Below are 18,529 nucleotides of genomic sequence, written 5' to 3' on the forward strand. Positions count from 1 at the left end.
GTATAAACAGCATGAATGAAAAGTAGTTTAAATTATTTTTCACTTTTCTAGATAAAACTATGTAGCCATTTTTATGCAGTCTGTAAATACGTCAAAGTAAGAATTGATTTAACTTATTTTATTTAAAATATGCTAAAAAAAACAACTTGATTTTAGGTGATAAGAATCCCTTAGTTTTTGTAATGCAGGTATTGTATTAGGAATATGGTTTGTAAAACAAGAGAACTTTTTCCTTTAAAATTAGCATATTTACGTTGGGTTTGGAGTTATGCGTAAGCAAAATTCAAAGCCGGAAGAAGACAAAATTTCCTTTTTTCATTCACTTTACGCCTAAAGGCAATTCTTAGTACGTCTGTATGACGCATGGTGGGACACAGGTTTACGTCAGGGCGTCAGGGCACGGGCACGACACCCTCCCTCCTCCCTCAGTCTAGCTGGGAAGAAAAAAAAACTTTTTTTTTGTATCGGAGGAATCAACAGCCGCCATCTTGACGCGGCTCCGAGTCTGGATTTCTAGGGGAGCAACATTTTTAAAAACCGATTTCGGCCACCCAGTCCGGGCTATGAAGACATTTTCCGACAAAAAAATCGAAGTATTAGTTTTGTCGTTCAAAATTAATCCAAACGCGGGGACAACGGTTTTTAGTCGTTTCGAAAGAGTACTGTATATTTGATTTCCCTTTAGAGAGCGCCGCTTCTCGGTGTACCTCCGTCCACAGACGCTGTTTTTACCTGGAGACAGCGACGAGAAAAAAAATTCCAACTCATAGAAAATATTTGGTGAATTTTCTTCTCTTTATTTATGCCAAATTTAAATTTTATGGCCGTCAGTTTTTACTGCGAAAAAGATGATTCTGTACAAATGTGAAACCGGCGATCTACTGGCAAGGAGATTCGCTTTCGCGTTGTGTAATGCTTCGTGATTGATTTTTATTTATTTTTCTCGTGCTAAAATAATTTTTGAACGTATTTTTTTGCGTATAATTATGTGGGTGTTGGGTGTTGGATTATCATGGGGTGATCTTCGGTGGCGAAGCGTGGCGCTGTTGCCTTTCTTTTGAAGCGCTTTTCCCTTCGGCAGCGTTTCGCCTGTCTGCCCGTGAAGAAGAACAAGGGAGGTTTAAAAAAGAAAACAGCGGTGATAATTAGTCCTGCACTCGCTGCGTTGAGAAAAAGTTACTTATTATTACGTGCCGCTGACCAAGAATATACCTCTCGGTATTTATTTCTTGCATCACCGTCCATTCAAAAACACTGACCAGGAGGATGGCTGACAATCTGCTGGATGCGGTACCCCCCATGGCAAAGCGACCCAAGCTTAACTCCCCTCTCTCGGGATCGGATGGTCCAGGTAAGGACAGCCTTCAGATCTCTCCTAATAACAGCGAGAAATTACTTTTCCTCTTATGGCATAGACACTCTTCCTGGTTTTAAAGAGAGCGCTCAGCTAACACACACCATTCACACACGGGATGCACAAGATCACCACACAACTGTACATTAAGTTCCCTCCACAGGTACCTATTGGTTCATTTGGAATACCCTAGAATACATATGCATGCAGAAATGAGTTCAGGTAAAAGGTGACTCCAAATGAACTGCAGAGGGACTCAACAGGCTGTTGAACTTGAGTTTTGTAGGGATACATTCAAAAATCATAGATCACATTTTTGAGGAGATGTAAGAAAGCACTGATTTCTTTACCGGCTTTTTATTTTGATAAAATTCCACATAGTTTCTCCGTTACAGATTTCTCATCATTCATATGCCATCCCTGTTCAGGTGGAAGGCACGGGGGACAATCCGCTGCATCCTTTAGGAAATGCCTTTGAAAAGCTACACATACACTCACACCATAATACCTCTTAACCTTTTTTTTTAAACGTGACAACAAAAAAAGATGATGTAACATTATTGCTAAAAAAAAAAAAAAAAAAAAACTCTGACAGAGGGTTATAACACAGTGGCCTTAGGGTCTTTGCCTTTACCAGTCCAACCTGCAGATCAGCTTTTTGCTCAGCTGCATGGGCTGCTAAGACATGGAAAATGAAAGGAAATGATGTATACAGGCTTTGAGCACGATTAGAAGCTGGCGTGAAATTTGTTTCTTGACTTAAAATGCCTTTGTTTTTTGATCTTCTATAAGCGTCTTACCCATAACTCATGTTTTTGTCAATGAATCAATTGAGTTCTGCTATGTGAGTGACATATTTAAAATTTCATGACTATTTACACAATGATAGCATGTGCAACCCATGAGACACTATTTTCTATAAGATCTAGCTCCATATTTGAGATTCATTAACTGCTTGTAGTTTTTAAAAAGTTTAAATGAATACAGCCTGTGCAAAAGACTGTCTGTTTGTTTGGAAGAGATGAGTTAATATTTCATCAGTTTACTTTTGTGATACAAGATAACTAAATTATGATTGCTGGCGGAATTTTTTTTTCTTCAAAACAAAGAACTGATCAAATTAAACCCGTCTTAAAAGCAAAATCTTTGTGCAATCTTAGAAAATTTATAGGTATAAAAAACTATGCTTGTGTTACTTAGGTCTAACTTTTCTGCTAACGTTTTATTCAGATGTATCAATGAAAATGAAATTTCCATTAAGCTAACCAGTAAACCCAGTCAGAAATTACATAGCTATATATTATTAGAGTTATAATAGGTTCCCAGTGGTAGTTCTATTCACCACTGATAAAGAAGCATGCAACTGACGGAAGAAATCTGTTTACTGGTGCAATTTTGGTGATCTGTGTTTTGCATCAGGTTTGAAAAGAGAAACCGCTAAAATGTTGAAACAGGAAAACTCTTTTTCAAACCAAATCGGATGTCACAAAACATTACAGAGCTTTGCCGATAGGGTCTAACTATTATATTAATGCAGTACTGTACCTGCATACACATGAATGATACGTCACTCAAATGCTTGAAAATAAAAATATTTAGGCCTACTGCCATTTTTAGCTTTTTTTTTTCTTTCAAGTCCCAGGAAGTTTGTTCAAAAGAGGAAGACAGGCAGTTTTACATACATCAGCAGTGCATTCTCGCTTTAAAGACTTTATTACATTGTTTTTATACTTAAGCTTCCATTTTAACTTTACAATAACTCCATTTGCAATTTAATACTCCGCTAACTTATATTTGGCTTTCCAAAGTGAGTACTGTACTGTAGTAAATTTACTTTATTTGAAAAAAAAAATGAATAGAAATTGCAGGTTAACAATGTGTATTTTTTCAAGTAAAATTGTGCTTCATAAACGGGTATAAAAAAGAAAATGACTAATTTCAAGTAAAATTGTGCTTCATAAACGGGTAAAAAAAAGAAAATGAGTAATTCAGAGGATGAATAATGCCAATAAAGAATTGTCGGTGACTCGCCTCTTCAGTAGAACCGTGGTATTTTGACCAAATCCTTTTCAATAATGCTTCATGGAAGCTGGACCAACCGCTGGATTCAGTCAGATTAGCAGTCTTTGATGTTCATGTTAATGTGTGACAATTTTTTTGTGATGCTCTAGGCTCATGTCACAATGTGTTTGCACCCGTGGCCACAAGTCAGTGCCAAGCTTGTTTTAATTAGTATGGTTGAGTGGGCACATTAGTACCACCGGCGAATGACAGGCTTTCTTCAATCTCACTGCTGCAGACTGGCAGTATTAAGACATGTATCTCTTTGTTTTATTTGCAATTGAAAGAATAACATTTTCATGGTGTATTTATATTTGTATTAGTAATTTTAGAATGTAAAATAGTGCATATATTAATGAGAAACCCACTCACAGGGGCGTTGTGTCTGAAGATTTGAGCATCCTTCATTTTGAAACTAAATGTGTAAAACTCATAAATGTGCACAGAAAACTATATTTGTTTTAAAAACTTGTAAATTATGGTGGCTGTAGCTGAGAGGTAAAGCAGTCATCTTCCAGCTGAAGGGTTTGTGGTTAGATTCCTGGCAGCTGCAGGCACGTGTCTAAGTGTTCTTGAGCAAGACACTTACACAGTAAGTTGCCTTAAGTGTGGTTTGGTTTTAAATGGCATAGTTCCTCCTCATCAGTAAATTATTCTGTCTGTAAATATCTTGATTAGAAAAATTGTTAAAGCCCCAAATAATAACTAATTACTGTTTGTTTCTGGGCACTTTAGCTTCATACAGCTCAACTTGCTTGAAATGGAGCACTACTGCACATACAACTCAGACCACCCAATCCCTCTAATAAATGTACAAATAAGAATAAAAACAGGCATGGTATTTTTTTACATTTTATCTCAGTATCTATGACACCAAAAAATAAATGTTCACAGAATGTTAACTTAATGGCTTAATCACGGTTGTTCTTATGGGTGGACATCGCTGTCTGCAGCTACAAAATTTCAAAGGGCCTATACCAGGCTATTCTTAAGCGTTTTATATTAAACATCCATGTATTTGGTAATATATTACTTTGCCACACTAAAGAACACACTTTTTTTGAAATATGAGCCATTTTCGCAGCTCATTTTCCTACCCGTAAGTAAGGTGACTCGATCTCTGAGGCTTTGGGTGCCACCCGTTTCATGATGTCAACCGAGAGTCGGATTCGCCAGCGTGTCTGTGTCCTGCTCGCGAAAAAACCCACTTCCAAACTTTTGCAAAGATGGATGTGTTTATTGTGCATATAAAAGGAAAGAGTTTTGCTGATCATTGCTTGCTCCGCAGAGAAAGGGGGTGTTAACCTGGGGCGGTGTTGGTAGGTCAAACTCTTCCTGGAAGGGGCTGTTCCTTGAAAAGATGGATGTGTATATTGTGCATATAAAAGGAAAGAGTTTTGCCGATCATTGCTAGCTCTGCAGAGAAAGGGGGTGTTAACCTGGGGCGGTGTTGGCAGCTCAAACTCTTCCTGGAATGGGCTGTTCCTCACTTGTCTATGTCAGCTTGCGAGAACCCGCTCGTTTCCGTGGGTTAGGAGGGGCTGGTGCTCAGCGCAGGTTTTTAGAGGTTTACTCAGAAATACACGAACGGATCAAAACAATGCTTTGGGGTTTCTTTTCATGAGGCGGAAACATTATAATACACTTAAAAGCTAAAAGAAAAAAGATTTAGCACGATCAAGGCCCTTTAAGATTGTAGACTAATTGGTAAGCTTGTAGAGAAAAAATGGTCATGGATCTTTTTTGTACGGGCATGCTGCGGGCGATAGGTTGTAGTGAACACTTAGCACGTGAAGTAGGTGAGGTACGTCATAAGGATTTTTCATTTTAACCCCCCCCCCCCCACCCCACCTGTGCACAGCTTAAGGAGCTAGATAATCCTGTTCAAGTGAAAAGTGTGTGCCTCTTGCACGCTCCGTGCTTGCTGTAAGAAATTTGGAAATTAGACATTCAGAGCGTAGTTTGTGTGAACAACCTAACGTGTGTCCTACAGGCAATTTCATATCACTTGCACACTCTGAGCATGCAGCATTTGCACGCTGTCAATAGCATGCTGACGTCACTAATGTTTAGGGTGTAAGAGCACTGTATGACAGCATCACCTGTACAGAAAAAGTGTGGGTATTTTACATTGTCCTTAAAAATACTTTAGAATGTATTTGCCACACGAATGACAACCCATTGATATGACATAATTTAAGGTGCCAGCAAGAGCCTCAAGGGAACTGCAAGACACACCTGTGTTCCCTTAAATATGCTATGATAGAGGAATAACATTAGGGCTGAACGATATGAGGAAAACTCTCAATATGTGATACTAGTGATTAATATTGCGATAACGATATAATTTGCGATATATAAATAAATAGCAAAACAACCAAAAACATCATTCCCATTTCATTGCAACAGTTTAAAAATTATGCTCCAAATGGCCCTTGTCAACATATGAGGCAAACATCTAACATAATAAAAGGGCTCCATCTGATTGGTCAACAACGTGAAGGGGTCCATCCGATTGGTCGAATGCATAAAGGGATTTATTTGATTTGTTAAATGCTTCAAGTTGCCATAAGATTGTTGCAGATTTAAGGTAACCATTTATTGCAATTTTCGCTTTCTTTTACTATATGCATATTGCACAGCTTGATATTGCGATAACGATACATTTGCGGTATACTGTGTAGACCTAAATAGCATATATGATTTATTCTGTGGTTTATCTCTGGTGACAAAACAGAGGACATAATCTCTGCAACAGCTGAGAATAGAGGTACCCAAATGCACACAAATCTGGTGAACCTCAGGATCCTGAGTGACAAAAATCTGCACATGCTCACTTAAAAACTCACATTTAGTATTTTTTTAGTCATAGAAATTAATAGGTAATTGCTAAACTATACTATGCAGACTAGGCTAAACTGGGTATCCCTGGCCTTAGACCCTCCTTTTCGGTAAAGAAAAACTCCTTTAAAAAACTGATTCCGGGAAAAAAAAGAAGAAACCTTAGGGATGTCCACATGAAGGAGGGATGTCTTCCCAGGACTACAGGCAATGCACCAGAACTTTTAGAAAAGAATTACCTTATCTAACTCTACAACTACATGACTAAATAGTCCAGCAGATGGGCTTCATTCAAATGGAGTTGGGGGATGACCGGGGGCGCGAGGTGGTGGTAAAGCAGCTTCACTACAACTCTTTCTAGGATTTTTGAAATAAAGGAGATGTTTGATATCTGTCTATAGTTGGCCAGATTGCTAGGATCTAAACTGGACTTTTTCAGAAGAGGTTGAACAACTGCATATTTAAAAGACTGTGGAACGTAACCTGTTTCTAGAGAGGTATTATGTCTAATATTAGAGATTTTACTAACAAAGAATTTAAGGGCATTTTCAGAGCTGCGAGTAGCAGGAATATGTGATTATACTGAGCTCTGACTGCTGGTTAGCCTGGCTATTGTCCTAAAAAGAAATCTTAGATTATTTCCATTTTCTGCTATTAAAGTTGAATAGTACGGGGTTCTAGCTCTACGTAGAGCTTTTTAAAATATATATAATTTAAGAGGCTATGTTTCCAAGTATTCAGAGACTGCTCTGAGCCGGAGGGGCGCCATTCTCTTTCTAACTTACGGGTTACTTGTTTAAGAGAACGTGTTTCATTGCATTAAATTACGGTGCTACTCTGTTTTGTCTAACAAGCTTAGGTTTCAAACATGAAGTGTTCTCCTGAGGGCTTGTAAGGCATTATTAACAAACTGGTGGTTTTTACTGGGACTGGAGCTATGGGAGCTGGTCTCAGAGTATTTGCTTGCCATTTTACTAAGTATTGGTTGAACTGTGAGTTTAAACTCAGACAAAAAACGGTTAGATAATGTGTTTTATTGACTGGCGCAGTAGCATTTTCTAATGTAAACTGGAAGGTAACTAGAAAATGATCTGACGAAGGACACACAGCTGGCTTATCTCTATACCATGAGTTAAAACAAGATCCGGGGTGTGCTTGTGACTGTTAGTGGGTTCATTTATGCTTTGTGTGAAACCAACATTATCTAATAAAGCTGCAAATGGATTTCCTAGACCGTCACTAAGGGTCATCAGCATGAATATTAGGGGTGTGCCAAAATATCGATATGGCGATATCGCGATATTTAGTCCCGCGATTGATTCTCGAGACGTCTTCGTCAAGTATCGACCTTTTATTTACATTTAAAGATCCTGTAAAACGTTATATTAACCATCCTTTGGTAAGACAATTCTTCGGAGGGTCGATAGGGGGCGCTCGTTGCGAGATTGGCTGTTGCGGGCAGACGAAGAAGAACACACATTCAAACAAAGATGGCGGGGGGAAAAACAATGAGAAGCGAAAGCAGCAACTTAAAAGACGCGCCGGCAGCATTGAAGCTGCATCAACGGAGTTGTGTGAGAAAGCCGTGGTTGTTGCTGGCCTGAAGCCGACACAGCCCACTAGGGCTGCACGATATGAGGAAAACTTGCGATATGCGATATTAGTGATCAATATTGCGATAACGATAAATTTGCGGTAAATAAACAAACAGAAAAATAAACAAAAATATCATTCCCATTTCATTGCAACAGTTTAAAAATTATACAGTGATCCCTTGCTATAAAGCGGTTTACTTTTCACGGTTTCGCTACTTCACGGATTTGCATCGTGCATTGTGTTCTGCATTCTGATTGACTAAAAAAGTCACTCCGCTTCTTCTCTACCTGTGCGTCAATAATGTTGCAGTTTAATATGTACACGTACGTAAATCAGCTTTCCAAATTACGTACATGCAAATCATCTTGCAATTTCAAGTTTCTCTAAAACCCATAGAAAAAGAGCAACACCAACTGTCAATCACTATGTTCTTCTCCCGAACAAACACACACAGCTGCACCGCGGGCTTGAGAAAGAGAAAACACTGCAGCTTCTCAGAATGAAGAGCATTGAAATACACCTGAGCCACTATTTGTCCGTTTGTACTTTGTATTTTTTTCATGATCATTTTAAATTTTCTCCCGTTTAATTTAATTACTCTCGGGTCGCGGTGGGCGGGGCTTATCTCCGCGATTTGAAGCCTTCTGTTTACAGCGATGTTTCAAATTATTATTTGACAGTACAGTACAGAAGTTATTTGTTGAAAAATAAACGTTTTTAAAGTACTTTGATTTGTGAAACAATTGCTTGAGCCTGTAAAATGGTTTGTTCTTTCTTTCCAATGTATAATAGAGTATTTAATTGTATAATAATTGTTAAAAAAAATAGAGGTTTCTACTTCACGGATTTTGCCTATCTCGGGTTCTTTCTGGAACGTAACCCCCGCGAAAAACAAGGGTTTACTGTACTCCAAATGACCCTCATCGACATGGGGGACAAACATCTAACCATAATAGGCCTCCATCTGATTGGTCAACAATGGGAAGGCGTCCATCTGATTGGTCAAAGCATAAAGGGATTTATTTGATTCGTTAAATGCTTCAAGCTGCTAAAAGATTGTTTTAACACATTTTGGATTTGCGATTTATTGCGATATTCGCCGTCTTTTGCGATATGCATATTGCAGAGCTGGATATTGCGATAACGATAAATTTGCGGTGTATTGTGCAGGCTTACAGCCCAGCGAGGATACTTTTTTTCTAGACGAAGCTACCGCCGTCTTCTGCGAGACAGAGCAGCGGCAATAACAAACGGAAAACAAAACGGGAAGTGGAGAACAAGGGATTTGGGGTTTTATTGAATGCATTAGAGCCACACTTTGACATTCCCTCTCGGAAATACTGAAAAAAGGATCCCTGCGCTGTACGGCCAGACCAAAGTTACGTTTGAGATGAAAACGGAAGAAAGAGTGGCATCCCTGCCCATAGACCCCCCTTCTCCTCTAAGTAGCGGTAGACGAGCAGCTTGACGCTAAAAAGCCAGTGGAGAATTTTAATTTTGTTTACACCACATTTGCACTAAATGGTGTCATTTATTTTTAACAAAGACACTATAATTTGTTCACAGAATTAATATCTGATTAACAGCTATTTCTTTTAATTTAAGCAATGGCTATGCTTTTGTTTTTCAAAAGTTACTAACAATGTGTCTGGCAGCTAGTTGACCTAATCATTTTTTATCCTGTTTACAGCAATTCTGTACTAAATAATGGCTGCTGTTCATGTTCGCTATCGTTTAAACCAAATTTTACAGATATTTCCAAATGAAAATTGTCATTGTTTGTCAAAGACAGAGTATTACTAATTTCAGCAATGTTACACAAAAGTCTGTTATTCATTACACCAAATAGGACACAAGTTGTTCATTATGATTGTTTTTAAAAAATAAATGGGGAAATATTTTCCAAAAAACAGTTTTTCAAGTTCTTCTTTCTTAAAGTTTAATATATCGTGAGTTGTCAGAGACAAGATATATCGATTATCACAGTATCGCCATATCGTGATGGTATCGTTATCGTGAGCAATGTATCGCAAATCGTATCGCATCGTGAGGTACCCAGTGATTCCCAGCCCTAATGAATATTAAAATTCCGATATTATAATTTAATCAGAATCTAAAACAGTAGTCGATAAATGGTCAGAGAACTCAGATCAAAAATCTGAATATGGGATGGTGATAAATAATTATGGATAAATCGGCTTTTTGAGTCTTCCTGTTTGGGCGATTTATAGACAATATGATGTTCTCAAAGGAGTTATAAACATGTTTGACTGTAGTGCTAAGAAGTAAGCTAGACAGTAATATTACTGCTGAACCACCTCTTCTGATAGTTATTATAACTGTGTGTGTGTGTGGGGGGGGGGGGGGGGGGTTGCTTCATTCAGCCTAACATAATCATTCAGTTGGAGCCAAGTCTCTGTTTCTGTTCTGCCTTACAGCACATAAGCTAAAGGTAGAAACTGCTCGACTATCCCTGCATGGGGTTTGGAGGCTCAGAGGAGAGTTGTAAACTGCTGCTCTGTGCCTGGGTATCGTCTCTGGGTTGTCAGATTGCACAACTAGGTCTAGTTAGACTTTCGCCAAAGTCTACTGCCAGGCATTCCCCAAAACGCGCTCCATTGTCAACAAAGCCAGCGCTGTTTTCTGGGCACCATCTAGCTAACCAGCGGTTAAGTGTTGAAAAGCGGCTGTACATTTCATCGGCTGTAAATTCCGGACTACAAAGCGCACCCGATTACAAGCCGCACCCACCCATTTTCACGTGTTTAACTGCTTTAAACATACACAAGCCGCATCGGAGTAAGAGCCGCATGTATTAGGCAATATGGTAAACCTGACAAATCACGTCCTGACACCCAAAGCAAGTGTGATTCATTACCACACTGTGGAAGGAGTCAGCCTTGCCTCAGGCTCATGCATTTGAGTATACCCACATCTGCTAAACAGCATGGAGATCTATTCTGTTCACAAGTTCCTCAGTTATGGTTTATTTATTTATTTATTTTTTTAGTTTTTTTTTACTTATTGACAATCTAGGTATCATACATAAAATTAAAAACAGTAACCATATAATCAACATTACATCCCTCAGTTATGATGAGGAAATTTACATCCGCGATCTCCCATTTCCCATGAGTCTTAGGGGCTAAAGGCGGGGCCAACGCCCGGCTCGCCACACTGTTGTACGTTTTTAAGAATGAGCAAGTATCAGCAGTGCATGGAGGGGTGAACGGGAAAAGCTCTCCTTCCGCTTGTGACGCGGCAGCGTTATGGGAGTAACAGGGCTGGTTAAAAAAACACACCAGTAAAATAATGCAGCGGCGACTGAAAAGCGCGCCTCAGCGCGATACCAGCGCCTCAGCGCGGCGCGTGCGTCAGAAGTTTCCTTCCACAACAAACACTGTTGCGCCGCGGACGCCTCTGCGCTCTGCGCTTGCCCCGCGCGCTCCCCTTCCTAACTTCTCCGACACCTCTGGCCAGGGCGGCTCCAGGGAGGAGCAAATCATGTCTGTGCAGAGCAATCAGACTTAACACTGTACGTTTTGTGGATGAGGGGCGGATGCGTTGTTACGTGTGGGAGCCATCAGACTGCCACCGGCCCCGCAGAACATGTCTCCAGCTCACACGGAGGCTGTGAGCTTTTCAATGCAAAATTGTGGTCAGTCCTTAGAAACCGTAAAAACGATCACGTGGATTTGTGTTTCCAGTCGTGTCCCGGCAAAATAAAGGCTGATGTTATTCCCACATATTTACGTGCAGCCAGCCGAGTCACTATGACTCAGAGGTAAATTCACCCCATGCGCTGTTCTCTCCGTCACGCAGCTGACCAGCTTTTCCAAACCCGTTGGTGATGGTGGATTTTTTCAAGCTGCTTTTAACGATTGCTTTTAACTTGAAAGCTTCATCCTAATGTTGCGGCGATCACGTGCACGTTGGGTCTAATGGCACCAAAGGATTCTGGGATGCGGCCGGGCATGCGTGTTTCGTTTTGTTGAACCATGACTGAAGTTAAGTCCATGCTATTTGGCTGTTTAGTGTGTTGAAAAACAAATGACTTGTGCTTGGTGTTAGATAAAGAATTCAAACCATTCACTGAGTCCGAAAGTACGTACATGGCGGCCGCCAATTAAATCCATAAATTAGCCGCGTCACTGAATAAGCGCAGGAAAAAAGTAGCGGCTTATAGTCCGGAAATTACGGTAGATTCATCAGGGGACCAGAGAAACGACTGTACATTTCATCACTGACTAGGTTCATCAGGGGACCAGAGAAAATTACAATGTCTGACATCAACTTAGCAAGTTTGCACACTGATTCTAATTTTAATTTGAGAACCTCTGATTGTCTCTGTCAGGCGTCATTACCGCCTGCGTGAATTATGATCCACGGAACCTAGACTTACTCTGGGCTAACATCCTACGGTTTCCCTCAATGTCACCTTCTCTGGACCCCGGATAACACAACAAGTATTTTTGCTTCGCACTATGCTTCCTTCCCATCGGTACAAAGCCATCCTGTGTATTCCTCGGCTGCTGGGGAGATGCTGGGGCGGTAGCTCGTTTAGCCCTGGTAGTGAGACCTGTGCCACGAGTAACAACCTGGCCAGCTGGCTTAGCTTCCAATGTGCGAAGCAGCGCTCCTAACTGCTCTAGCCTGGCCACCAAGTCTACGATAAGACTACACTTAACACACCTACTACTATCCTTACTAAAGGAGGCAGGATCCTCACTGAACATATGGCACATGGGGCAGGATAGAGGGGTGAAAGCAGAAGAGGTAGAAGCCAGTGAGTTGAGTAATAGCAATCGGGCCTAATACCGAACAGGTGCAAACAGTCAAACAACGATCAAGCACTGGATTACACTCACCCGGAAATGACGTCACAGGAAACACATATACATTTTCCAGTTCGTAGTAGTTATTTTGGGTTTGAAATCTAAATAATTTGTTCATTTGTGAATTTAAATTAAATGAATTTGATCATTTGGTTTGGTGATGATGCCCAGCTCTTTACTTAAGTTAAATCTTTTGCCCTTTCCAGTCTAAATATTGATTGTGGAATGTGAAGGTTACTGTGTCACTTAGACTTTTATTGGTAGAAGTGAAGGCATCCATAGAAACTTCTGTAAAGTGAGAGTAGGACTGGGCAATATGGCCTTTTTCAAAGGGAATAACAACAAGAACTTGTTTCACAATTTATTATTTGTTCTGTTTGTGAGATGAAAGATTAAAAAGATGTGCCGTGAATGTTACAAGTTTTTTCACTCACTCTTTTTATGTCTTTTTTTTTTCTTTCTAGATCTTGTATCCCTATTTGACTTGGAAAATGATCTTCCAGATGAGCTCATCCCCAACGGAGAAACGGGATTATCCACTATTAGTGGTCCAGGCGGAGGGGGTCCAGGTCACAATTCAGTTATTCCCGATGCTGCAGCCAAACACAAGCAGTTGTCTGAGCTCTTGCGACCGGGAAGTTCTTCAACTTTGGGAGGGACATTCAACTCTTCAATCGGAAGCCAGCTAGGTTCGGTGCTGGGTAAAGGTCCACTGGGACAGGGCTCCCCCAATCATCAAAACTCTCCTCAAGGTCAGAAAGTAGGTGTTCCTTCTGGACAAAGCAATGGAAGTACAGGCATGGGTTTTAATCAGGCCCTGTTGAACAGTGGTCAGAGTCATGGTATGATGGGCCAGACAGGACAAGTCATGAATGGTGCTATGGGACCAATGGGTCGGGGGAGACCCGGAATGCAGTATCAAGGTCAAGGCATGCAAGGGACACAAGTAAGTCCTGGACCTGGTGTTGGAGGCAGCGCGCTGGCAGAAACCCTAACCCAAGGAGGACCTCAGATGGCAGTACACAACACAATGAATGCTCAACAATCCGGGAACATGAATAAAGTAAGTTTAAAATGAACCATAGTTTGGCTTATAACTCGTCAACTGTTTACCTATTTGATTACAATAATCTGTCAAAAAGATTATTGTTAGTTTATTATGGCTGAATGAAATGTGCAGATTTTGTTTATTTTAAGCCTACACCATTATTTATTTACATTGCTAACAGTTTGTTAGGACTGTTACAATAGTTTTAAAACAGAAATTTCTTAGATTTTGAATTTCTAAAAAAGTTCTTGAGGTTTACCAACTTTGCAGGCTAAAAATAGATATTTAGAATGCTACTTATTTGAATTCAGACAATTTAGATTGATTTGTAGGAAGAAGATGAGCTATGGTATAACCAGTTAGAATGCAGGGAGATAAAAGAAAGCCAGATGTTGAATATCTTAAAAAATGGGTATATTGTAAATTCTGTTTATTATATCACACATTATGGGTACCCCTTTGTTAATCTGGAAATCATAATAAGCAATAAAATAAAGACAAATTGCCTTGTTTCTGGTATGGCACCATTGCACATACATCCACATTTCTGAATGAGATATTGTTTACAAGATGTTGCTGGCTGCTTTCTCTTTGAATAACTATACTTTCATAGACTTTGAAGTGCTCAATGTGAGAAAATGTTTCTTCCATTGTCTGAGACATGCAGGGGTTTGTGGTTTGACAGGAAGCCAAGATTAAACCAACAGGCTAGTTCACACCACCATTGTTGCAAACGATATCACCACAAGAAACAAGCCCCGCCTTTCCCACAGAAATGTATATATTTTAATGTGTGACTTGAATATAATATGGTTTCAAAGTTTATTATCATTGTAATTATAACAAAAACATTAAATTCACAATTTGGAAATGGTAAGAATTGCAGAGCTAAATATTAAAGGTTAAAAAGGCACATTGATTTCTGTTGTATTTATTTATTTTGAGGTACTATTTTAAGAAATATATTATATGGGTTTATGATCAGAATGCCTCGAAATAGATAGAATGTTAACATTTACTAAATGAAGCTATATTTTTATGAATAATTTTTCTACCTATCAAAGTTGTTTACATTTGTTGATTTAAATGCATTATTACATTATTACAAGAAGTTCAACATTAACTTTGCCAAGAAAACGAGAATCACTGAAGGCCTTTAGTACTGCAATCCTCTCACCTATCGCCACTTCTCTGTGTTAAGTGCAGATCATCAAGTGGGAGAGCCCTTGTGTTAGAGAAGGCGGAATGTGTGAATGAGAGGCAGGCAGTGGGCAAGCATCTGTGGCTTTCTGTGCAGTTGAGGGGGAGGGGCAGTCAGTAGCGCAGGACTGATTTGTTGTGCAAGCTGCTCTTTCTGTACGTGTGTCATGAATGCTTTTTCTCTGGAAGGGCAGGGCTTGTTCTTTCAGCGAGCCAAATGGTATTGCTGCCTTACCTATCAGACAAAACCCAGGTTGAAGCTCTAGACAACTGGATGCAAAGATCACGTGACAGTGTTAACCATTTTACTGAAAATAAATGTTTGATAGGTTTCTTTAGTTTAAGATAAAAATGAAATGTTCATCCTGATGGGAAATGTTTAGCTTTTGCAGTGAGATTTTGGAAAGTCTTAAAAACGACCATGTGAGACTAAGCAGCATCATAAAAAACGTGATCACTACATCATAGATGTTTGTGAACATGCATAAAGTGAGAGGCCACACCTATTTAAAGTGTGTTTCAACAGTTAACTCTCCACCATCTATTTGCTAATCAAATAAAAAGGCCAAGTCCTCACAGGTCATACTGACCAAAGCCTGGACAAAGCAAATGCCAAGGTAAACTCTAGTTAAGTATTTTGTAAACCAGTTAAATCAAACACTGAACAAGAAAGCATACGCATGTAAGTGTGCTTACTGTAAGCTTTCAAGGGAGAAATAGATGTCTATAAAGTTCCACTCCAACATTATTTTTATCTATTGTAAAACCCGTTCCCAGTGGTCTTTTATTTATTATGTAGTTTTTAGTCAGGATCAAAAAGGTTGTGTTGTTTTTTTTTTCAAGACGAATTTTCTGCACAGCAGCAAGAGTTATTAGAAAATTGCCTCTAAATTGTAGGCAAGACTGCTGGAGCTGAAGTAACCCTATGCTGATTTTCCTTCATTCCTTTGTTTACACTCTCTCCCACTAGCTTACAGCCCCTCACAACCCCACCCTAACATTACCGGTGCAATAAAGACTAACTACAATATTGAAAAATAACCTTTTTGACCAAGTTTTCCAAAAAACTAGATTAAGGACAAGCAATTACAATTTTAGAAATAGTAGCTCAAAAGTGCCTGTAAAATGTAAAAAAGAAAGTGACACTGGCTTTCCAGGATTTTATCTGCATTTCAGTTTTTCCATCTTTTTACTGTCTGACAATTTTAAATAATGTTATTCTAAACTAATCTCAGTCAGGACAAAATCACAATTTTAAAATGGAAAGATTTCAAATTGTCCTTAAGATCTCTCAAAAAATGAACAAAATAAGAGTGCAAGTTAAATATTTTCATACCCTGATTTAAAAAGAGCAGATTTTAGTCTGGAGGTGAACATTAGCTGCGGTTACATGGACAAAAGTAATCGGAATGAACGCCTGATCAGAATAAAAATGCGTCATGTAATCACACCGTTCAGAATACTTTGCTCAAATCAGACTCATTCGGATCAAAATTTCTGTACGATCGAGTTAAGGCCCGTACACACCGGGACGAATATTCACCAGCGTTTTTCGCCACGTTTTTTGTGTTCACACCCAGGCGATTTTCGCTGACGATGAGCCGAGCGAACATGCAATTTCATTCCTTGATGTTAGATGGCGCTTAATGTAAACCAGAAATACCCCCTGTACACAAGGTGGCGCTGCGCAACTTTACGCTTCTTAAAGTCACTTTTTACTCAGAAGAAGAGAGCAAGTATTTACGCTCTTGTCAGAATCAAACAAAGAAAACATGAATATTTCCAGCACCAGTAGCTCTAGCTCCAGTTCCAGCGATGAAGAAATTATTGTTCTGTTGAGTGATGGAAGACGCCGGAAAAGACTTCGATTTTGGGTACATCCCATAGTTACGAGAAGAGAAGAACGTGCGGAGTTTTATCGACTGGTACAAGAGCTGAAAATGTATCATGAGCGTTTTCGGGGATATTTTAGAATGTCCGTCAGTGAGTGCATCTTCTTCGTCTTATTTCTTCATGGCAGTGTAGACGGTACTTGGCGTATGTCTTCTTCGCCGTGACGTATGTGTGTTCAGCAAGACAGTTTTGTGTTTGAGCGCCCCCAAGTTGTGTTTTACTGTAACTTCAGAAGCTCCTGACACGTGTGCAAAAGCGCCATTCTCATTGGTCGTATAGTTTTTGTGACGTCATACCAAAAAAACGAACCCGAGGCGTTTTTAAAAAAATTACGCTTTTACGCGTGGCGTTTTTCGCGTCGGTGTGCACACTGACATTGGTGCCCTTTGTTTAGTCACGAGGCGTTAAACGTCGGCGAATATCGCGCGCGAAATTCGTCCCGGTGTGTACAGGCCTTTAGGCCGGTTATACCGATTGTTGATCCGATCGTGGTGCATATAAACAGTTTATTCTGATTGTGCGTAACAACTGCACTGGCTTTGCGTCATGCGTAAACGGTGTGGTGCTCCAGAGAAAGCTTTGGAGCGCGAACAGGACCGGTTGCCTGCGCCACCCATGCAAAGCATGTCTCCGAGCAGAGCAGCCGGACTCGTAGCTTCGTGTTTGCCGTCGCTCTGTAGAAGCGAACTGCTGAACTCAGGAGAACCTTGTCTCCAGGCAGGACCGTGTCTCCGAGCAGAGGAGCGGCTCTGAAGCGGTTTGTGAGCTAACGGAGGCACCTTTGGAATGGAGAAATGCCATGCAGTCCTGAGAAACTGTGTAAACAATCACGTGAATACTTGTTTTCTAATCGTGTCCAGTCAAAATAACGACTGATGTCAGTCAAGATGCAGATTGCGGCAATGCCCCCACGGTTTTAACTGCACCCGCGGATAAATGTTGGCACGTAGAAGCCTAACCCTAACCCTTCTTTAAGCTCCGTTCCGCCATGAAAAAAAGCACGGATTGAAAAAGATTATGAGCGAACAAGCACTTAATAATAATCATAACAATAATAAAAGCAGGTATAGAAAATCATCTCGCTCTATGCCGCAACTTTATTTTGTTTATAACGGAACTCAATATTTCTTCTACTACAGTCGTTTCCAGTATTTTAGATAGTTCTGCGCATGTCCAAATTATTTATTCCGACCGAAAATGTGGCGTATGTAAACGTTTGTTATGATCGGATGAGGTTTTTCTCGGCCCATGTACACAGTTTAATTCTTTTCCGATCTTTGAGCTGATCTAAGATATTTTGCACATGTAACTGCAGCTACTGTCAAAGCTGATGCTTGTCAAAAGTCACCTGCATGTAACTGAAACTGCTTCACCATGTTTAGTCCTGGCTGTGGGCACCTCCAGGAAGCTTGTCCCAGATTTCCTCAGAGTCCAAGGTGGTTTATATGGGACCAATATATCCCAGAATTAATTTGGTGCTAAGCCATGGAGAAACTTGTACACAAGCGGAGATGTTTTCAAGTCTATTCTCTGGGCGTCAGGAAACGACTGCTGACCTGAAAACAGGATTGATGTGGTTGCACTTCCTGGTTTTAGTCAAGACTCGAGCAGCAGCATTCTTGATGTTCTGCAGCTGCCTTACATTACGTCTACTGAGTCCAGTGGGTAGAGGGTTACTTTAGTTTAACCCTCCGGTGTTAA

General features: G+C 40.1%; 1 protein-coding gene across 3 annotated transcripts in view; it reads left to right on the forward strand.

The window, feature by feature from the left end:
- The first annotated feature begins 455 nt into the window (after positions 1 to 455).
- LOC101155770 (CREB-binding protein) overlaps positions 456 to 18,529 on the forward strand; it is a 36,856-nt gene continuing 18,782 nt past the window's right edge. For all 3 annotated transcript variants that reach the window (XM_020705306.2, XM_011478183.3, XM_020705307.2), the window contains exons 1-2: positions 456 to 1,351; positions 13,152 to 13,750. In XM_020705306.2, the coding sequence (XP_020560965.1) occupies positions 1,267 to 1,351; positions 13,152 to 13,750 (684 nt within the window). In that variant the 5' untranslated portion in view covers positions 456 to 1,266. The remainder of the gene's footprint in view (positions 1,352 to 13,151; positions 13,751 to 18,529) is intronic.

The sequence above is a fragment of the Oryzias latipes genome, chromosome 8 (assembly GCF_002234675.1).
Source record: "Oryzias latipes chromosome 8, ASM223467v1".
In the NCBI taxonomy this organism is placed as follows: Eukaryota; Metazoa; Chordata; class Actinopteri; order Beloniformes; family Adrianichthyidae; genus Oryzias; species Oryzias latipes.